General features: G+C 45.0%; 1 protein-coding gene across 1 annotated transcript in view; it reads left to right on the plus strand.

Annotated features, from left to right (window-relative positions):
• Positions 1 to 23927, plus strand: part of LOC141108915 (olfactomedin-4-like) — an 80285-nt gene that overhangs the window by 18931 nt on the left and 37427 nt on the right. The window contains exon 2 of the mRNA XM_073600881.1: positions 19838 to 20045. Within this exon, the coding sequence (XP_073456982.1) occupies positions 19838 to 20045 (208 nt within the window). The remainder of the gene's footprint in view (positions 1 to 19837; positions 20046 to 23927) is intronic.

A 23927-nucleotide genomic window follows, 5' to 3' on the forward strand; every position in this document is an offset into this window, starting at 1 on the left:
TTAATTTGATTGGCTGTTTTCAGCCTTCCAGGTTCTTGCTGATGTAGTCATACTAACATTAAAACTCACACATGGAAGCAGACCAGCTGAATAAGGATGCTGCGTTACAGCCCCGGACACTTGCTGGGTCTGTTCAACTCACAGATTCCACCCTAGTTCTGGCCCAGTATAGCTGGGATTAATAATTCAACTTTAAGGACCCCAGAACGAGAAGAACATGTGGTCCACAGGGAGCAACTTCTTATAAAACAGGACTTTGGGAAAATGTGATCTTTTATGTCTGCCAGCCACTCTTTTCCCTCCTTGACACATGGACTGTGTCATCAGTCACAAGTAGTTATGGCTGCCTTAGTAAATGAGCATGGGATAGAGCCAGGGTTCTCCACAGTTATTTTTTTATAACATATAACTTCTTGTTTTACCTGTTACCAAAGGTGTTACCAAAAGCTGAACATCCTTCCCAGAGATTACAAAAAGATATATCCAGATGCCCAAGTCAGGATCTTACGAGTATGCATTTTGTCTGTATGGACATGTTTTCGGGATGTCCAGTGGCAAATGCTACTGCAAAGGCCACATTAAAAAGTGTTATCAGAAGTATTTTGTAAGTACAGAGTGCCAGAATCTACAGAGAGTAATGCCGCGTACACACGGTCGGACTTTTCAACCGGACTTGTCCGACGGACGCCGACGGACCAAATCCGGCGGACAATCCGATCGTGTGTGGGCTTCACAGGACCTTCAGCGGACTTTACCAGTCGCAAATCTGACGGACTTTAGATTTGGAACATGCTTCAAATCTTTACGTCGTAACTCCGCCGGACCAAGAAATCCGCTCGTCTGTATGCTAGTCCGACGGACAAAAATCCACGCTAGGACAGCTATTGGCTACTGGCTATCAACTTCCTTATTTTAGTCCGGTGTACGTCATCACTTACGAATCCGTCGAACTTTGGTGTTATCGTGTGTAGGCAAGTCCGGTCGTTAGAAAGTCTGTTGAAAGTCCGCCAAAAGTCCGTCGAAAGTCTGTCGAAAGTCTGTCGAACGGGCTGTCGGACTTTTGTAGCTGAAAAGTCCGACAGTGAGTACGCGGCAATAACAGAGGAAATCATTTTTATAGGAGAGTCCTTACTAAAACTCTGTAGTATGTCCTTACCAGTACTCTGTAAATATCTCTTATTAATCATTTGTTTTTCACAATGAAAAGTCATTTTGTAATGAAAAAAGCTGCTCAGCTATTATAGTCTCCACAATGGAGTTTTCCCTCTTTGGCCAGGATTACCTTCACCTAAGCGTGTGAAGGTTCCAGGTTAAAGGTGATAGCAGTTATGGTAAGTGATCAAAATATTGATCAAAAGAGAGGAGACTGTAAAGGAAATTTGTAAGTTCTGTATATAATTGTATTCTATTTTGTATGTATTGCACACTGCCCTCACTGTGCACACAGCGCTAATAATGTTTTCATTACATGTTTGTATTCTTTCGAGTTCTGATTAGAATTAGTCTGCCTATGTTACGCCCCTTGTTACCATAAACGTACAATTGTAATATTAATGTGATACCTACGTAATCATGTGTATAAAAAACCTTCAATTGCATAACAATAAGGCAGAACAGTTATTTGGAAAGATGCTGAGCGTATCTTTTGTGTCTGTTCTCTACTGCAGTAGTTATTATTAATTTGAAACCACTAATCAATATGAGGATAGGAGTTGCCTATCTATAAATTTCCAGGTCATTGGGGACTGGATTCTAAGCAGATAAAGCATGTCCAGCAAACATCTCCCATTTGAAGTGCAATTGGAGTAAGCCCACATGACTAGATTTTGGAAGTAAATTTAAACTTGTTGTAATCTGAGTTTATTTTATGTTATTTTTTACATTACTAAGCACTGCAGGAGACATAATTTTAGCTTCAGAGCTAAGACACGAAAACAAAGCAAAACCCAACAATTTAATGTTTACCCCAAACACCCCAAACAGTTACATTCAAGGCATGCCTCTGGTGATAACTAGGGATGAGCTTCAGGTCCCCCCTCCCCCCACAAGCTATACCAGACCCTTATCCAAGTATTCAGCCTGGCTGGTCAGGAAATAGGGGGTAACCAGCGTGTCCCCCCTCCTTCCTCTGAACCATTCAAGGCCACTTCCTTTAACATGTGTAGACTACCAATAACAATAATGGGGCTCCCAGATACCATCCCTCCACGTGAATGAGTAAAGCGTACATGATACAATTTTCACAAAAAAAGTAATCCATCATCACTTGCCTCTCCAAGCAATGCAAATCCTTTATAACCGTGATTAATGATGTCAGCTGTAAGGAAAAACCAAGTTACCATGTTCAATCCCAATTACTGCTTGCCCTTAATGACAGCTCCTGCATCCTGCAGCTGAATGCAAACAAGCTGGGTTCACACTAACAGCAGGGGTCCGGTGCGTGTCTGTTCACCGTTTCAGGTGTGAATCAGGTCTGAATTTTTGGCTGAATTCGCACCTGAAACGGACCAAATGACTCACAGGACCCTTCTGCAATTTGGACTGCAGCCGCCCTGGAGGTATTTGAACTGGCCCCATTGAGAGCTGGTCACACTCTCCTGTCATGCAAATTGGATGCGGAGAAACCTGCATCCAATTCCCATCAGTGTGAAGACAGCCTCAAAAACAAAAGTCTTTAATATCACTTTAATATTATATGATATTTTTTTCTTGTTAATATTATTTTTATTGAAGGACTTTGTGTGTTTGTATGTTTATTTACTTTTTTTGTGTTTGAGCAGGGATAGTATGTGCCACTTACTCATTCACGTGGGAGTGGATAGCTGGAGGACTTTCAGAAAAAAAAACCTCCCTGCCCACAGATCAACACAACCCCTAGGCCAGTGTTGTGGAGAAGAGGCCCTTGTACTCATAGCAACATGGAGACAAGATGCTATGAGTGGGGTCACTAAGGTTGGTGTCACCTGGTGCAGAAAAAATTGGTGTCACCCCCCTCCCCTAACTATATCCCCCCTCCTTCAGTATAGACCCCCCTCGGTGCAGACCCCCTCTCCATCAGTGCAGACCCCCCTCAGTGCAGACCACCCCTCCATCAGTATAGACCCCCCTCAGTGCAGACCCCCCTCCATCAGTTCAGACCCCCCTCAGTGCAGACCCCCCACCCTCCATCAGTGCAGACCCCCTCAGTGCAGACCCCCTCAGTGCAGACCCCCCTCCATCAGTGCAGACCTCCTCAGTGCAGACCACCCCCCTCCATCAGTGCAGACCCCCCTCAGTGCAGACCCCCCTCCATCAGTGCAGACCCCCCTCCATCAGTGAAGTTCCCCCTCAGTGCAGACCCCCCTCCATCAGTGCAGACCCCCCTCAGTGCAGACCCCCCTTCATCAGTGCAGACCCCCCTCCATCAGTGCAGATCCCCCTCAGTGCAGACCCCCCTTCATCAGTGCAGCCCCCCTCCAGTGCAGACTCCATCAGTGCAGACTCCCTCCTCCATCAGTGCAGACCCCCCCTCAGTGCAGACCACCCCCCTCCATCAGTGCAGACCCCCCTCCATCAGTGCAGACCCCCCTCCATCAGTGCAGATTCCCCCTCCAGTGCAGACCCCCCACTTAAGTGCAGACGCCCCTCCATCAGTGCAGACCCCCCATTCCATCAGTGCAGACCCTCCTCAGTGCAGACCCTCTCTCCCCTCCCATAGCGCCACACCCAGCACATGTCCATTTGTATTGCATTAAACTACAGACCTCAACAGCATGGGATAGGCACAGCGTTGTGTCCCTCGGACTCCCTCTCACACAGGCAGAGCAGTATGGGAGCATGGCATTAGGCCAGTAACCACAGCCTAAACCAACCAGAGATGGTTTGACTCTCAGCTGGTTCAGCAGATTCAAACCATGTAAGGGCAGGCTGATTGTACCCAAATTAAATAATGGATCAATTTGGGTTGATGGTGGATTTTACATGCGATTATCACTAGCTGCTGTTATAGTCGTTGAAACAATGAATCCATGGGAGGCATTCCCCTATCAGCACTGACAGTGTTGATGGGGGAATCGACCGATTTTCTTTCCTGTAAAAAAATCGCTCTGTCTATGGCCAGCTTCAATCTTGCTCTTACTGACACCAATATTTTGAGGTATATTTTGCTCAAACTCCAACCAACAATATAGAGCTAATGTTTTCCTACTGACCCCAACAATGGGCCTAATGTTATCCCACCGACACAAACAATGGTACTAATTTTATCCTACTGGCATCAATGATGGGGCTAGCTTTATCCCACTTAAATCAACAATGGGGTTAATTTTATCCCACTCACACCAATGATGGGATTTGTTTCCTCACACGGACGCCCAAGATGAGGATAATTTTATACCTGTGCCCCCAATGATGTGATCTATTTCATCCCACTGACACCAACGATGGGGCTGATAGTATCCTTCTGACACTATGGAAGTTGCCAATTGTCAAAAATAATAGGAGTTATTTTATTCCAACTGATTTGAAGATTTTCTTACAAATGTGCTAGTCCCCATCAGGATAATTTGTGCATAGAAAAGATGGAGGGAGAGACCTGGAGGAAGGAGATACAGTAATGTTTGCAAAGTTAACTTTCCACTGGGCAGGTTTGGCCAGAGACCATCAGCCATTCCCTGATCCATTTGTAAAAGGCTGAATTGTAAAACACTTGCTAATGTCTGGAGGTAACATTAGGCTTTCAAGTTCTGTTTGAATCCATATGACAATGTGACAGTTTCCTTTAATATGGTACATAAAGGCATGTCTATAATAAAATCATAAAGCTATTCAATCCAAACCACCTATTAATTATCTTTTTTTTTTGTTTATCTGAGACAGCTTTTCACTTTGGTGTCTCAGACACAGTGGAGTCGATTTACTAAAATGGGAATATGCAAAATTTGGTGCAGCTCTGCATAGAAAAAAAATCTGCTTCTCGTTTTTTTTTTTTTTTTTGTCGAAGTACAGTTAGTAGAACAAGCTCAAGTTAGCAGCTGATAGGCTACCATACACAGCTGCACCAGATTTTTCACTGTCCACTTTTAGCAAATCACCCACAATATATTTTCAGAAGGAAAGGCCAGCAAGGGTGGATATACCATCTATAAACACTTTACAGTTAGAAAAAATCACTTTGTGAGTTAGAAATCTACAGTATTTTTACTTGTTTTGGGTCCAGAGTGTACTGGAATTCCCTCTGCAGCCACTTAGACTTGGACAATAGTTTGAAATAGTTAAGTTGGGTTATTCGCAGATCATCGCCTGGCTGATCGCCCCCTGAGACATACAGAAGATTTACTAAAACTGGAGTGTGCAACATCTGGTGCAGCTCTGCATAGAAATGAATCAGCTTCCAGGTTTTATTGCCAAAGCTTAAATGAACAAGCTCAATTTAGATGCTGATTGGCTACCAGAAACAGCTGCACCAGATTCTGAGCGTTCCAGCTTTAGTAAATCCCCCCCCCCCCCCTTAAGGTATCTGTCTATCTTTCTGTTTAGCTGTCTGTTATTTATATGCATTAAATAAGTATTTGTATTCGGGCAGTAGTTGAATAGGGGCCAAGAAACTGATCTTGCACAGGGGCTCTTTGGTTATCTGTCCCATTGCCTGCCTTGCCGAACTCTGCTGAGTTCAAATTATTATTTTGTTGAAATATATTTCAGCATTCTGCACACTTAAAGTGTGTCAGATGCATGGTCCCCTGCTGTGTGGTTTGGTTCCTTCTGCTGGCCCATGCTTCCTGTAGTAATTTATTGGCTGGTAAAGGAAACCACATATTCCACAATGCCAACATTCCACACTGCCAATTGTGTCAAATACAGAAAATCTTAGAGCAAGCTTCACCCGAGCCAAGTTTGGTGGTACGGGCAGCAGGGCAAGTAAGTAATAAAGATTTGCTTATAATGGAGAACATTATTTCATGTTCTAAAGATAGCTAAATCATCACTAAAATTGCCTGTAGGCATTAGGTGGTCATTGGGGTGCCTTCATCAGACCTGCAACTTAATATGCTGGGGGGAATAGACTGGTGGAGCTGGATTCAGTAATTGCTATTCCACCCAAATAAGGAGAGTGCTAGAAGAGTCTGCTGGAGGTAAACTTGCAAATCTAACAAAATGACATTTATGTTCCTTAAGCTCTAAAACTTTATCAGTATTTTACACAGTTATCGGAATGTCATAGCTTGATAGTAATAATCATTCAATTTGTCTATTTCCTCATTGAAATCTATACATTTTTATAACCTTGTTATCATTTACAGTTTTTCACATCCTACTTTTATTAATGAATAACAGTGGGAAAATGGGGGTGGATGTGATCCTTTAGGTATATATAGTGGGACAACAGAAGGTCATCAGTACAGAAGACCAGAGAAGCACCATGTACACTTTCTTCATTCTTCTGCTCACCATCTGGCATGCTCAGGCTGTCACTTTGGTAAGTCTTAACAGAGATTAAACATTCATAACCACTGTCATAATTTTAGGGAAAGATTTCCTGCAAAAGCATTGTATTATTTTGTTTATTCTTTAGAAAACACAAACTGCAGTTCATATGCAGGTAGAAAAATTTGCTGCCAATGTCTAGGGCTGTCTTTAAGTTAGGGCAAAAGGGGCCCTGTCATTGTTGTGGGGCCCAAAGCAGCTGCCTCATACTTGGCAACTATCCAAGTTTAAATTCCCTCCTCCCTTGAGGTTTTTGTCCCGTGCTGTGTCTCGATATATCAGTGTAAAGTTCTTTTACTAATGCTGCCAAGCTCTGCCTTATTGTTGTGTACAGATGACTCACCTGCAGACCCTGTGTTTACATGTAAATACCGGCACTGATATGTAAATAATGACGGCATTCATATGTAAATAGTGGCGGACCGGCAACATTCATATGTATATCATGCCCTCCTGAGGTCATGTCCACCATCAGCTATACTGAATGCTACCCACTGGGGAGATAAAGGGGCATGCCTGAAAGTCCTGCCTACAACTGTGGTCATTAAGCCTACCATCAGCCTGTTCTGCAAAGGTAAGAAAATTAGTGGGGGGAGGGTAGTGTGGGGTGGGCAGAGGTAGGCAGAGAAGGAATTACAGTTTGGGGTGCACAGGTGAGTAAGGAGGGGATGTATGGAGGTAAGGAAGGTGGGTGCAAAGATGAGCAGAGGAGGCAGGTAGAATTATGGGGGAGGGGGATTGGTGTGGAGAGGATGGGGGAGGTTTAGGGTGCAGAGGTTAGCATGGGTTTTTGTGTAGTGACAGGGTGGATAAAGATGTAGGTCGTGTGTAGGGCAGCCCATTCATTTCAATGGGCTGCTCTATGCGCTACAAATGCGGAAGAAAGTCACAAACCTTTTTTCAAAATCACACAGTGCCAAGGCACATGTCAGCAGATGTGTGAGGGTGTCATTAACAATTAATCGCACTGCTGTGTATCTACTAAAGGGCAACAGGTTTCTGTGGTGTCAGGAAAGCGATTTTGCATGTGTTTCCAACACACAAATGTGAACGGAGGCTAAATGTCTCAGTTACATTGGTGGTCAGTGTAAATCTTCTCATTACATTGGTGCTTGGTGTAGAATTCTTTCATTCACACTAGTGGCCAGTGTGAATGTCCCCCTTACATTGGTGGTTAGTGTAAATCCATTCTTACATTGGTGGTTACTGTGAATGCTTCTATTACATTAGTGGTCAGTGTAAACCCCTATTACATTAGTGATCAGTGTAAACCCCTATTACATTGATAGCCAGTGTTGAAACTTCTCTTTATATTGGTAGTCTGTAAAAAAAAATCAGCATTGCCATTGATCACACCCTCCCCTCCCCCAGCACTCTCACTGATCCCAGGAGTCCTAGGATCCATAGGAGTTTTCTTTTTCTAGTAATGGGTCACCTCACCTCCCCAGTCTATGGTGTGCAGGCAGTGAGGAGATGATGTGCTGTAACCTCTAGAAATCAATCAGTAAGCAGTAATGATGTGCAGTAACCTCTAGCAACCAATCAGTGAGCAGTATTGATGTACAGTAATCTCTAGCAACCAATCAACAAGCAGAAATCATGTTCTGTAACCTCTAGCAACTAATCAGTGAGCCGTAATGTGTGCTGTAACCTCTAGCAAACAGTCAGTGAGAGGTAATGATACACTGTAACCTCTGGCAACCAATCACAATCGCTGCCTGATCTGATTCAGTAACTGATTTTGAGTCTAGCTGCTATTTATTGTATGTCTCAGAGCAGGTGGAGAGCGAAACTGCATGGAGGGCAGGGGGTGGGCCCAAGAAAATTTTTGCCCAGGGTCCAATTAATATTAAAGACAGCCCCGCCAAAGTCACTGATTTTCATCTGAAGTTTTTTTCTCAGTAAATATATTTAAAGCAAGACTATAGCCTTGCATTACACAAACTATGTGCTGCGCCACCTAAAGCAGAACTCCTGGCAAACAGCTAAATGGAACAATGGAATAATTACCCTCCCCAACCTGGGACTGGAGACCTTTAGACTGATGAGCTTATCTTTCTGCCACTTTGCTCCATTCTCCTATCAGCATGCCCCCCTTTATTAGAATATAGGCACTTCAGTAACTGATTGCCTCCTTGTGCTGCTTACCTCTTTCCACATCTAAGCTCTGCTGTACAGGGACTGAAATAAGTTGATACTAGGTAAAAATAATAATATATTGTTACATACAGAGCTCAACTGATTTGTCTGCCTGGATTCCAGCTTTAATTGTGAGGGAATCTGCACTTACCTTTTTCCCTTAGTCCCCCTGTAAAGTCTCACAAATACTTGTTGATCCATCTCATGCAGCTTCCTGTGATGGGGGGACAATACTGCTTCACTAATAGTGAATTCAAAGCAGAATTGTCCCTCATGTTGGCTGTGGCTGCTTTCACTACAGTGGGATGAGAAGATCGGGCAGAGGGCAAGCCTGTAGCTTGTCAATCAGCAGCTGGCCACACAAAGCACTACCGCATTGGAAGAACTGACTATGCTGCTGAATCCCTTCCATTTGGACTGCAGTGTCTGGAAGGGGAAGCATGTGAGATAAAAATGAAGGAAGATTTGGTTGACTCAAGGGATGTAAAAAACTTTTTTTTTATTTATGAGGCTGTTACACAAGAGCCTTTAGATGTACTTTAGGAGTCAGGGCAGAGGCAAAGCTTGAAGCTTGTGGGACCCGATGCAAAAATTGACCTGGGGTCTCCCTATTACCACCCACCGCTTTCACCACATGCCAAGATACTCCAAGTGGCTAAAGAGTTATTTCAAATCTTTATTTGCATATTGAGAGGGTTACGGTAATAAAAAGAATTTGAGAGGAACAGTATGTCAAAATGTGGACAGTTTCTAGAAAATCTTTTGAATACCCTGGAGCAGGGGTAGGCAACAGATCTATGTGAACAAAATGAAAAAGATCACTGGGTTTTGCGCCCTTTTTTACTTAGAAATTACCCAGCAAGGCCTAACTAATAGGTAAGGAGAAATACAATAGGACAAAATATCACTGTAAAAATATAAACTTAGCCTACCATAAAAGTGGACAGTGTCAGTAGAGCAGTGGACAGTGTCAAAAGGGGATTGAACGGTGTCAGTAGAGCAGTGGATGGTGTCAGTTGGGAGTGGACGGTGTCAGTAGGGCAGTGGACGTTGTGTGGACAGTGTCAGTAGAACAGTGGACAGTGTCAGTCAGTAGAGCAATGGACAGTGTCAGTAGGGGAGTGGACATGTCAGTAGAGCAGTGGACAGTGTAAGTAGGACAATGGTCAGTGTCAGTAGGGGAATGAACAGTGTCAGTAGGGGAGTGAACAGTGTGTGGGGCAGTAGGGCAGTGGATGGTGTGTTGACAGTGTCAGTAGGGTAGTGGACAGGGTGAGTAGAACAGTGTCAGTCAGTAGAGCAGTGGACAGTGTCAGTAGTAGAGTAAACAGTGTGTGTACAGTATCAGTAGAGCAGTGAACAGTCTCAGTAGAGCAGTGCACAGCGTCAGTAGAGCAGTGGACAGTGTCAGTAGGGCAGTGGATGGTGTGTTGACAGTGTCAGTAGGGTAGTGGACATGTCAGTAGAGCAGTGGACAGTGTAAGTAGGACAGTGGACAGTGTCAGTAGGGGAATGAACAGTGTCAGTAGGGGAGTGAACAGTGTGTGGGCAGTACCAGTAGGGGAGTGAACAGTGTGTGGGACAGTAGGGCAGTGGATTGTGTGTTGACAGTGTCAGTAGGGTAGTGGACATGGTGAGTAGAACAGTGTCAGTCAGTAGAGCAGTGGACAGTGTCAGTAGTGGAGTAAACAGTGTGTGGACAGTATCAGTAGAGCAGTGAACAGTGTCAGTAGAGCAGTGGACGGTGTCAGTAGAGCAGTGGACGGTGTCAGTAGGGCAGTGGATGGTGTGTTGACAGTGTCAGTAGGGTAGTGGACAGGGTGAGTAGAACAGTGTAGAGTCAGTAGAGCAGTGGACGGTGTCTGTAGGGCAATGGATGGTGTGTTGACAGTGTTAGTAGGGCAGTGGATTATGTGTGGACAGTGTCAGTAGGGAAATGGATGGTGTCAGTAGTACAGTGAATGGTGTGTTGACAGTGTCAGTAGGGCAGTGGACAGGGTGAGTAGAACAGTGTCAGTCAGCAGAGCATTGGATGGTGTCAGTAGGGCAGTAGACGGTGTGTTGACAGTGTTAGTAGGGCAGTGGATGGTGTGTGGACAGTGTCAGTAGGGAAGTGGATGGTGTGTGGACAATGTCAGCAGGGCAGTGGATGGTGTCAGTAGAGCAGTGGATGGTTTGTTGACAGTGTCAGTAGGGCAGTAGACAGGGTGAATAGAACAGTGTCAGTCAGTAGAGCAGTGGACGGTGTCAGTAGGGCAGTAAATAGTGTATTGACAATGTTAGTAGGGCAGTGGACGGTGTGTGGACGGTGTCAGTAGGGCAGTGGATGGTGTCAGTAGGGTAGAGAACAGTATCTGTAAGGCAGTGGACGGTGTGTGTGGACAGTGTCTGTAGGGCAGTGGACGGTGTGTGGACGGTGTCATTAGGGCAGTGGACGGTGTCATTAGGGCAGTGGACGGTGTCAGTAGGAAAGTGGACAGTGTCAATAGGGCAGTGGACGGTGTCAATAGGGCAGTGGAGGTGTCAGTAGGGCAGTGGACGGTGTCAGTAGGGAGGTGGACGGTGTCAGTAGAGCAGTGGACGGTGTCAGTAGGGCAGTAGACAGTGTCAGTAAGGCAGAGGATGATATCAGTAGGGCATTGGATGGTGTGTGGATAGGGTGAGGTTTTTTTTATTTATTTTTTACCAATTTTATTTTTTACAATTTAAATTTTTTGGATTTTTTTTTTAGCAGCCCTGTTGGGGGGCCTCTAGTGAAATATCAAGGGTCTAAACAGACCTCTGAGGCCTCACTTTTGAAACAGAGAAAATGATTGAAGACACAGTCCTCAATCTCCATCTCTGCAGCCTCAGCTACACAGAATGAATGAACAGGAAGAGCTCTGCGCTATCTTCCTGTTCATTCACAGGGGCAGCATATACAGGAACAGACCCCTACATTTTCCTCCTGCAGCCACTGAAAGCCGCCTTCTCCTCCTGCCAGCTTTCAGCAGGAGGAAAATGGAGGTGGTCGGTTCCTGTATATTACGTCCCTCCCATCCAGGAGGGTGAAACTAATGCATAGCTCTCAACTGTCCCTGATTTTGAGGGACTGTCCCTGATTTGGAGCAAATTCCCTCTGTCCCTCATTTTGGTCTGATTCATATAGTTGTATATAAAATGCACTTTTTATCTTTCAAAAAGTGTTTCCCAGTGCTAAACCTTTCATCCCATTTTTAAATGACTGAATTTGTAAATTTCAAAAGCCAGTATAAAGGAATAGTAGTGGTAAAAAGAAAGCACCTGTGGGTTTAACTAATAATTATTTTTTTATAATTCTCTTTTAAGGGGGCATGGCAGGGGGTGTGTCCTATGGCAACATACTTTTGCTAATAGGTGTCCCTCGTTTCCATCTCAAAAAGTTGGGAGGTATGCTAATGCAGGGGTGCCCAACCTTTTGAAGAGCGATGGCCACTTAAGCAACTTGGTAACCGATCGTGGGACACAATGAGTGGAGCGGGCAGATGACAGGTCTGTGTCTACTCCACATATGCGGAGCAGACATGGACACAGTCCATTCTACTCTATGGGCCCTCCGATCTGCCCAGACAGAATGGAACGGATCCCCTTCTGTTTTTTTTCGAGGTAGGCGTGTGTAAACGGATACAAATCTGTTTACATCTGCCGCTTAAGAGAGGTGAATGGAGGGTCCGATTGGGTCCGCCTGAAAAAACAGACAGATGGACCCGATTGGACTTATTGTACGTAAGGGGCCTGAGGCTGCTTTCACACTGATGCACTGTGGTTTACCCGCACTGCGAGTGCAGAGCAGTGCTCCTTTGGCTTTCCTGTGGGTTAGCTGCACTTTGCCATAGAATTCAATTATATCTTCATAGTGTGGTGCACTTTCTGAAAGCACACCAAACCCGCAGGTAATAACAGAAGTCTATGGCTCAGTGCAGGTAACCCGCAGGTGCACTGCACCTGTGGATCAGTTTGAAAGCAGCCCAGTGTAGCTAATGTACCAGATTTTAACCACTTCAATACCGGGCACTTATACACCTTCCTGCCCAGACCAATTTTCAGCTTTCAGCGCTGTCGCAGTTTGAATGACAATTGCGCGGTCATCCATCACTGTACCCAAACTACATTTTTATAATTTTGTTCCCACAAATAGAGCTTTCTTTTGGTCATTTTCTTTTGGTATTTGATCACCTCGGCAGTTTTTATTTTTTGCTAAACAAATAAAAAAAGACCGAAAATTTTGAAAAAAAATTGTTTCTGTTAAAAAATTTGGTAAATAAGTAAGTTTTCTCACTGATGGGCACTGATAAGGTGGTACTGATAAGGCGGCACCGATGAGGTGACACCAATGAGCGGGCACTGACGGGCACTGACGATGGGCACTGATATGCGGCACTGATGGGCACTGGTAGGCGGCACTGATGGGTGGCACTGATATGCAGCACTGATGGGCATTGATAGGCGGCACTGATGGGCACTCATGGGTGGCACTGGTGGGCACTGATGGGCACTGATAGGCGACACTGATGGGCACTGAAAGGCTGCAAAGATGGGTTCTTATGGGTGGCACTGATACGCGGCACTGATGGGCACTGATAGGCTGCACTGCTAGGCACTGCTAGGCACTGATGGGCACTGATAGGCAGCAATGCTGGGCACTGATACGTGGCACTGATGGGCACTGATACGCGGCACTGATATGAGGCAGTGATATTCATCCCTGGTGGCACTGGCAGTGCTAGGCATTGGAGTGGGCACTGATTGGCAGCTGCCTGGGCATTGATTGGCAGCTACCTGGGCACAGATTGGTATTTCCCTGGAGGTCTAGGGGGCATACCTGGTGGTCCAGTGTGGATGGCAATCCTGGTGGTCCTGGGTGGCTTCCCTGGTGGTCCTGGGTGGGATCCAAGGGGGGGTTGTGCTGATAAACAATCAGCACAGCCCCCCCCCCTGTCAGGAGAGCAGCCGATCAGCTCTCCTCTACTCGCGTCTGTCAGCCCCGAGTGAGGAAAAGCCCATCACCGGCTCTTCCTATGTACATCGTGATCATCCGTGATTGGACACGGCTGATCATGTGGTAAAGAGTCTCCGTCAGAGACTCTTTACCTAGATCGGAGTTGCGGTGTGTCAGACTGACACACCGCAACAACGATCGCCACGATGCGTGCACCCGGGGGGCGTGCAGCGGCTTAATATCCTGATCACGTCATATGACGTCCGGTCAGGATATTGATACCACTTTGCCGCCGTCATTTTGCTATATGGCGGGCGGCAAGTGGTTAATTAAAAACAGACCTCAATCTTCACTTCTTCCTCAGGATTCCTGCAGCTATCGCTGGCTGCTGCTGTCTCCCAGGCAGGTATGGCTGGTGGCTGCTGCTGTCCCCCAGGGTGGGCATGTCTGGTGGTTGCTGCTGTCCCCCAGGGTGGGTATGGCTGGTGGTTGCTGCTGTCCCCCAGGGAAGATATGGCTGGCGGCTGCTGCTGTCCCCTTGGCAGTTATACACACCCTAGGGAACATCCAGCCAGCCCTACCCACAGGGCCTGACGTCCTCGGCTCAGCAGGGGTGGCCCGGGCAGCCTTACAGCCAGCCCAGAATATGAAAGGAAAAAAAAAAGAGTTTTTCTAAATTACACCCACGCTCAGCCGCTCCCACTAGCTTAGGGGGATGTATAGTTGCTATTTTCCAGGCTCCTCCTCACTGATTATGTGGTGGTGGGAGTGGAGGGACTTTTTGTTCAGTTTCGGGCGCATGTGCAGTGCATTCTGCCCCCGTTCTGTTGCTTAAAGTACCTGCTGCTGTCCATTTCCCTCCCTGGTGGAGTGATCTATTGGTCATAAGTTAACAAGGTCAGCACCCGACAGCCATGTCACATGACACACTGGTCAGCAGCACACAGACAGCCATGATAGAGCACCTGCTGACTGTTGCCTGTATGTTATCATAATGCTGATGATCTTAACCTGCCTGATTTGCTGTTTGTTATCAAGTATTTCACACGGAGTGGAATCCACTTGCTCAGCGGGAATCTGTCTACTGATCCCCCACTAAGCAGAGCGGGCAGATGACAGGTCCGTGCCCACCCAGCTTATGCAGAGCGGACACGAACACAGCCCGCTTTGCTCTAAGGGCAGCTGGTGTAAACAAATCGACTCTCCATTTATACCTGACTGCCCTCCAATCTGATCCGCTAGACAGAGGGGAACAAATCCCTTTCCGTTTTGTTTAGCGAATCAGATTGGAGGTAGGCGGGTGTAAATGAACACAAGTCCATTTAGATCCATCGCTCTATAGTAGTGAATAGAGGGTCAGATCAGGTCTGCCTGAAAAATGGACAGGCAGACCCTATCAGACCTGTCATGTGAACCCACCCCCAAACTTCTTTCCGTCTGCCCTCAGTACATTCACATTCAGGGTGGCACAGGCAGGCTGGATGACATACATGTATGTCATCCAGCCTGTTCCTACATTTTGTTTCAAGGCGGGGTCTGGGGAGGGGCCAGGGGCGGGGTTGAGGGTAGGGCTTAAGGGGGCCCCTCAGGTAGGCTGTACGGGGCACCATGATTTCTATCAGTGGCCCTGCATATCAACATGTTGCCCACAGGTCAGCGATTGCGCACACCTGCCCTAATGTGACAGGGAGGCCGAACGGGCCCCCTGCAGCATGGGCCCAGCACTATGCCAGTGCTGGGGTCCCTTTATGTCCACAGGGGTCCCCCTGCTGCCTGCAAACTACGAGTCCCAGTATGTTCAGAACTTACCCCTCCCCCATGCTGGTTCCTGTCACTCCAGGGGGAATCCAGGGAAGTCTCAGTCACCCTCCCTTTTATTAGAAGCCCCCAGCCCTGTCATTTCAGTTTCCTGCACAGTAGAATGTACTCAGCCCCTTCACACCTCCCCCCATCCTCCGGTCTCACCACTTGATGAACATGCTTGCTTGTAGAATCTACTGCACCAATTAGAGAGCACGTACCCCCGGCCAGGCCCCCGCCATTACAGAGGACAGGTAGGGGGGTGGGATTGGAGCAAGAGGTGAGGGGAAGAGACAAGCGAGGAGAAGGCGGACCAGCTCACCAAGGTGCATGGATAGGGAGGACATGGGGCTGGGAGGCAGCGTCATTCTAAACAAGAGAACGGCCCCTTAGTAGATGACCCGCCTCCTCCACTCAGCGGCCCTGTTACAACAACATCTGTGTGCAGGGGAGGGGAGTGATCTGTCCCACAACAAACTGGCCCCTCATGCAAGCCCACCGCCCACAAACCGCGACATAAAACCTAACATGAGAGGGAGCCGTACGGCCCCCCTGAAGCATGGGCGGAATCACAGTTGCGACTCCTGACGCTATGCTCATGAGTTAGGGTACAAGGGCATTTGTGCTTTATTCTGACATCAGTTTCTGAATCCTTTTTTATAAAACTGTGGAAAGCAATTTTAGAATTTTTCATTCAATTCAATGGAGCAGTATACAGTATATGCATGCATTATATTGCTTTTGGTTTTTGCCTCTCTACAAAGTCACTGCAAAGGTTTCTCAAAGGCATCTCAAATTGATCTTCAACTGATCTGATATAGTCGCCAATTGTTGCAATCAAAAATCTCAGTATATTCACAGCAATGTCCTTCAAGAAAAATTAAATATGTCTTTGGCTGACAGGTGTGCCACTTGGAGTACCTTGCCCTTGAACGTTCTAGATCACATTAATATACTAAAAATGATCTTCCTCCCTAAATTTCTCTGTGTCTTTCGTAATTGTCCCACTCTGTTGCAGAAGACATTCTTTAGGGAAGTGGATAGTTGTGTGGGTACCTTTGTCTGGACGGTGCCGCCCCGCATCTGGCGCAGTCTACCCTTCAACTACCAATCAGTTACAGGGGGCTGGCACTCCCAAACTACCAAGTCTATTTTTGGGCAGCAGTGCTTGTTACAATCCGATGTTGGGTGGTGGGATCCTGGGCTATTGCGACGTTTTGTCTAGAAGTGGCTCTCCTAGGTTCACTTACAGAGCTGGGCAATTTGATATATAGGGGGGCGAGGGCCTATCCGTTCCTTCCACTGCCTATTAGAGTGACCCTACGGGTGTAGTTTGCTGCTAGGACCAGGTTTATTAAACCTGACTGCTGGTCCCCCTACCACCCGTTGGGGTAATCTCTCTCTACCACATCTCATGATGTTGCCTGACCTGCAGGTGTGGGCTAAATATGGAATACGGAGACTGCGGGACATTATGCCGTTGGGAACCTTGCTGACATTTGCGACACTGTCTACTACCTTTAGACTGCCTCGATGGATGTACTTCCGATATTTACTACTACAACATGCAGTGCGTTACCAATTTTCAAATCCCCTACGCTTGTCGTTGACCCAATAGAGGAGTTCTTAGCGCAGGAGTCTGTAGTTAATCCTCTTTCTGCATTTTGTCTGGCTCTTCTTAGTTTGCAGTCCTCTAATGCCGCGTACACACGGCCAGACTTTCTGACAGAAAAAGTCCGATGAGAGCTTTCCGACGGACTTAGATATAGAACATATTCTAAATCTCTCTTTCGGAAATGCCGACGAAATTTAGACTGTTCGCAAGTCTGGCCGTGTGTACAGGGCATAAGATGGACAGGCTATGGGAACAATGGCATATGGACATTCCTGAATTGAACAGGGAGGAATGGGAGGAATGCTTAGAGGATCGTTCCAGGTTGATGATAGCCTCCAGAGACAAACTGATCCAAAGTTTCTTTATAGGGTGCAGAAGCTGCACAGAATTTATCCACAATGCTCAAATACTTGTACTAGATGCCATACGGCCGAGGGCTCTTATTTCCACATGTTTTGGACATGTCCCGGGGTGGCATGGTTCTGGACGGCGGTTGTCGATTCCATCAAAACCCCTCTACAGCTGTCTCTCCCTTGCATGCCAGAGTTGGCGTTTTTGGGCATACATGTTGATGAGCAAAGCCCCAAGTGTACTTAGTTGTTGATCTTATACCTGCTATACTATGCTAAAACGGAAATTCTCTTCAAAGTGGTTGTAAACTCTCCCAGAGAACTTTGTCCCGTGTAAATCAAGATAAAAACCCTAATGAACACTGCTTGTAGATATCTCCTTACTTGCTTAGTATTGTTGTAATCCTTTTTGTTCTTTAGAATGACTTCACTGAGCATGCCCAGATCTCCCCTGATTTACGGCACACTCTGTGTACTTGTCTCTCTATTATCAGATCTTCCTACGGCACAACTCTGAAATCCCACGAGACTGCATAATCACTCAGAGCTTCCTACTACACCCCATGTGACCATGTGACATCACATGCAGTGTAAACCTGGCCATCGGACAGCATTACTGCAGCCTTATCAGCTGAAGCTGATAAGACTGACAAAGGCAAACACTAGATAATCGGCACAAGTAAATACTATGAAATCAAGCAAGTCAGCTATGAGCAGTAAAGCAGGGTTGCCATAGAAACGTTGGATTGAGAAGGAGGCTTGGTTAACAGTACAGGAAGTGCTCAATGTAAGGGAGGAAATACACTCTACTGTGGACTCAGAAAACAATACTTAAGATGGCGCTGCCTTACCCCTGGAAACAAGTTTTTTAAATTTTCTTTAAACAGTAAGTAATATGCGATTTGGGCTTGATTACAGTGGCTATAGTTTGATAATTACTTATTATAATGGACTAAATGAAAAGCAGCATCAGAGTGGGAGAGTTTACTTCCTCTTTAAGTGGGTCTCCCCCTCTCCTCCTACATCATCATCTTGGGAATCAACCATTAACGGAGTGCTGCCAATGTACAAGCTGACATATATCAATAGGAACTGCCCCCTGAAATATGACAAAATATGGAAGCCATGGGTAGATAATACATAAGATTTTTACATGGGAACGATTTTCCGGTTATGCTGTTTTGCGATAACAAACATTCCGTATGTGGCTCCTCAATATAGCGAGCAATGTATCATTCTATTTACTTGCTGAGATGTTATATTGCTGTCCTTGGTACACTTGACCCTGTATACTTGCTGTTATATTTCTTTACATCTTTTTCAATAAAGAGCAATTCTGTTTGTAAAAAAAAAATATGTCTTTGGCTACAGTGGTGAGCTGGTTAGATACATTGGGGTTGAGTTTACTACAACTGGAGAGTGCAAAATCTGGTGTAGCTGTGCATGTTATCCAATCAACTTCTAACTTCAGCTTCTTCAATTCAGCTTCGACAATAAATCCTGGAAGCTATTGCAGGATTTATTGTCAAAGTTCAATGGTTCTATGCTGAGCTACACCAGATTTGGCCCTCTACAGTTTTAGTAATTCAACCTCATTCTGTATCAGAGCTTATGTAACATTTTCACATATTTTTCTCTTTATATTCATATGTTGGGATTTCACTTGATATTCACTTGGAAATACCTCAGTGAAAAGGTTATCTGACTGTAAATCCATTTCTGAGAAATTAGGTGGGTTTTAAGCACCCACAATGCACTGCATAGAATTCTTTTCTTTTAAAGCCGAACTCCAGAGATACTAAAAAAATGCCCTTGCAATGTTTCCTTGCAATGTGTGCATAGCATGAATCTATCCACGGCCGCTGCAGCCACCCCCTATTCAAGTGTCCGCCCCTTTCAGGGTGCTGTGTGCCTGAATTACAGTGGTGGGGGTGTCTTTTGAAGCACCTGATTAGAGCCATAGGCTCTAATAGGCTTCAAAATAGGGTGGACTCATGGTGCAGAGCATTGCACCATGAGCCCCCCCCAGGTGTTACAACAGCGAATGAATATTCGCTGTTGTAACACTCATCCTCAATCCGGCCAATCAGAAGCAGGTCTGAGACCCATTTTCCGATTGGCCGAAAAGAGAAGAGTCTCAATTGACCACCAAGGAGGAGGGAGGAAATGGAAGCCGCCGATACCCGTGGAAAGCAGGGGAAGGGAGAACTGCCGCTGCCGAAGAGCAAAGGAAGCCGCCAGTGAAGTCCTGCATAGATAGGGTGAGTGCACCAGACCCGCCCCCCAACCGACCAACAGGGGGTGGTACTGTTTGCCTACCCCCAAAATAAATTACCACCGGCCGCCACTGCCTGCACTGAAAATACGTGACAAAGCATCTGATGTGAACTAAAAGGCAATACCAGTGTATTTAACATATTGTTGTAGTTATTTTCATAATAAGATAGAAATGTTAGAATCCCTTCCAATGATTATAATTATATTTTATTACTTTTTGTGTTTATCTGTTAGAGCAATGTATGGGTTAGTAATGTGTATGTTTGTCTTTTATAAGACACAGAGTTTGATATCTGAATCTGGATCTGGATTTCTGGATGAGAATGGAGTCTGTTACTGCACCATCAACCTCCCAGACACCACCTTCCCGGTTGACCGCTTTGAGAAGCTGGAGATAGCAAACCGCAACCTGACAATCACTGTGGAGAAGGAAATCACTAAGGTATAAATATTATATCTCCTATATATAAGAAGGGACTATACATTAACATACCTCCCAACTTTCAGATGCAAAAGCCTAGTACACACATTAAGTTTTTCTTTTTCATTCAACCCAGCAGGCTGCGATCTCCCCGCTGTGCTATTGTATTCTGACAGGGGGACCGCCCTCCGCCAGAAAACACCAGTCAGCGTTCGCAGCCATTGGCTGCAAATGCTGATCGGATGCTGATTTTCTAGCATGCTTGTTCCACAGAAGTCAATCATGAGATCTGATTCTGCCAGTCATGTGTATGGGGCTTACGGTATGTAGGCAAAGCACACACCCCTGCTATGCATCATGTTATGCAAGCATGAAGAATTGATATGTGAAAAGATGATTGTTTAAACCAGTGTTAATTTTGACAGCAAATTTTGATTTAGTTTTAGTTATAGACTTTTGACTAAAATGGCATTTTAGTTTTAGTCTCATTTTAGTCTTCTGCAATTGTTTTAGTTTTAGTCGTATTTAGTAAACTAAATCTCCAGTACATTTTAGTCGACTAAAATCATTTTAGTTGACTAAAACTAGTTTTAGTTGTCTAAAATCTAATGGGTGTAGTTAAATTGTAATGCATTAATTAAGCAATTCTCTACAAATTCCAAACTCGTTATATACTCCTGGAGTGAAAAATCTAATATGTTATTATTTATAGTATTAATTAAAGTGTAAACCCTCACATATACCCAGTGAAGTGAATAGCCCCAGATAATACACAGGGATGAAACAAATCTCCCTACATAAGTTTTACATGTATATCTGCTGTCTTTAGCTTTATATATTGAAAGCGGGTTTGTTAGAGATTTTCTTTTCCTGTTCAACACTCAGTGTGAAGTCTGGGCATACAGCCAAGATAGCTGATTGGAGGAAAGGTACCCCCCCCCACACACACACACACACATAGGCAAAGGAAGGAAAGAACGTGCAGTGCTGTGCTCTGACAAGTCAAACTGTCTACTAATCTATTTATAGCAACCTCCCACGACACAAATTTCAGGCTGGTTTTAGCTCCTGTGCCGGGGAACTTGTCAGAAGTTATCATGCTGATAGCAAGAATGGAGCAGGAGAAAGCCACGGGACTTAGTGCTTTGAAGAGAGATAAGAAAACACTGCAGATATACAGTATGTGCCAGCTCAAATTTCATGAATTGGGTTTACATCCAGTTTAAGGTTTGAACACGCACAACAGACACAGATTTAGTCATTATATAACGTCCTTATTTAACCACCCTGGTGGTATGATTATGTCAGATTTTTGCGTCTCAAAGCGGTACGATTGTTTTGCATAGAAATTTGGCTTTTCATCACCATCTGGTAAGCGAATTATAATACTCACCTAGGGTGTAATACCACACGGATGATCCATTCTTTTTCTGGTTCCCTGCATTTTCACAGATGGGTGTTTCTTCCTTCATTCATGGACTAATACTTTAATGGGACTTTTCTCTTTTTGCATTTTTTATATATACGTTTTATTCATATATGTTCTTATGTCATTGTTCACTGGATTATGTTTCATATGGATTTTTCACTATTGATCACATGCTAATATGTTTATAGGATTCTGCTTTAGTTTTCCTCAGTCCTGAATTTTTTCACACAATTTTAGCGCTGCACTTTTTCTGTTTTTTTATATATAATATAAAACTGCATGCAGGGCATTGGACAAAGCACTAGAGACAAAAGGAATGTGAAATTATTTCATACAGTAATGTAATCTGTGAGATTACAGTGTACTGTATGTGTTATGAATTTTCTATTTTTTAATTTGCCGTCGGGCTCCGCCCCTGTGCGTCACGACGCTCGCAGGGAACAGAGCCCGGGACACAGAGGCATCAGGCAGAGGACACAGCCCACAGACACAGCGGGAGGACATTGCAGGATCCTGTGGACAAGGTAAGTAACCTGCACCAGGATCCTGCAATGCAATCCCGAATGTGGCTCGGAGTTACCGCTAATGGTACTGAAATTTAACCCCCGAGCCACAATCAGGAAAACTGCCAGAGAGGTTAAGCAAAACCAGCAAAAAAGTTTTGTTACAAGAATATTGCTTTTTTGACAGAAATGTAATGTTAAAATTAAAAATATATATATATAAAACCCCAAAAACTCTTTGCGTGATGATGCCACCATGCAGTGCACAGAACTTCTGTTCAGTTTCTTGAACTGTTCAAGTTGATGCAAATGTGCACTGCATGGTGGCATCATCACACATAGAGTTTTGGGGGTTTTTAGAACACAGCAAAACATTTCAGCAGTTACAAGCACGTCACTGGCAGTCTGGCACAGGCACAGCATAATAAACCAATACTCGAGGGTAATACTTATTTCTACAATAAGAATCAGTTTACTGCCAGTTTATTATTTCAACCGTTCTAATTCTCAGATGCATAAAAAAAAAAGTGCACAGTCTACAATAATGCCATTACTGTGTGGATTATAACAGTCACCACTTTTTATCAACTCTCTCTCTCTCTCTCTCTCTCTCTCCACAATGACAATGGAGGTAAATATCACACTAAAAAGACTACTAGGGGCAGGACCTCGATGTAAGGCTGCCCTTTTTGACAGTTACTGGTCTATTTTTCTTTTTAGTGTGATATTTACCTCTATTGTCAAATTTGTCAATGCTAAGAGAGAGAGGAGTTGATAAAAAGTGGTGGTTGTTATAGTTCCACATATTAATGGCATTTGTTGCTGTAGCCGGCGCATTTTTCCTATCAATTTAAATTGACAATTAAAACTGTTGTTGAAAATATTGATTCTTCCTATAGCAATAAGCACAACCCACAAGTATTAGACATGCTTCTTATGTTAGAAATAGAAATACCTGGAGAATAAAACACTTTTATTTGTTTTGATTCATTTTAAGGAAACACTTTGTGCCAACATGACACTTGCTCTATTCTGCCAGCCTCTAGAGAGGTCACCTGTGACATTGAATACCCTCTCTGTCTTTGGAGCAATGTGGATTTTCTTACGGAATATTCCTCTGCCTTTTTTTTAAGCAGTTCTTGAATATTCTCATCTGCCACATGAACTAGGGTTTCACAGATGGTAGGGTTGACAAAACAAGCAGCTGCTGCAAGTGGTGAGAGCACATCAGTTGAATCTAAGAATAAAGTAAAACGCTCGTTTACATTCCCTTTCATCTTCTGTGCAATAGTGGCAAGGTCTTGGTAGCTAGTGTTCTGTTTAAAGTCCTCAAGGTGGCTGAGTAGATCAAAGTGGGCAAGGACAGCCAGGGACATGGGCATGGTGTCACTCTGGAGGGTTTTAGTATGTTCTGCAAAAGGCAGCAGCAGTAGGTCATGCAATGATATGAGCTTTTGCCATTGAGTGTAATGCTGCTGCTGCACAGTGCTCTGGACAGTGGTCTGAGGAGGTCTGTAATGCTGCACAGTGGTCTGAGGAGGTCTGTAATGCTCCACAGTGCTCAGGACGGTGGTCTGAGGAGGCCTGTAATTCTGCACAGTGCTCTGGATGGTGGTCTGAGGAGGCCTGTAATGATGCACAGTGGTCTAAGGAGACTTGTAATGTTGTATAATGCTTTGGACTGTGGTCTGAGGAGGCCTGTAATGCTGCACAGTGATCTGGGTGCCAGTGGTCAGAGGAGGCCTGAAATGCTGCAGACAGTGCTGGATGGTGTTCTGGTCTCAGCCAGGCTGACTTGGATAGCCTGTAATGCACAGTGCCCTGGTTGCTAGTGGTCAGAGGAGCCTGTAATGCTGCACAGTGCTGGATGTGGTCTCAGGTCTGAGGGATGGACTGTAATTCACAGTGCCCTGGATGCCACTACTGGAGTCAGAGGAGACCTGTAATGCTGCACAGTGCTAGATGGTGGTC

Source organism: Aquarana catesbeiana, linkage group LG09, assembly GCF_042186555.1.
Source record: "Aquarana catesbeiana isolate 2022-GZ linkage group LG09, ASM4218655v1, whole genome shotgun sequence".
NCBI lineage: Eukaryota > Metazoa > Chordata > Amphibia > Anura > Ranidae > Aquarana > Aquarana catesbeiana.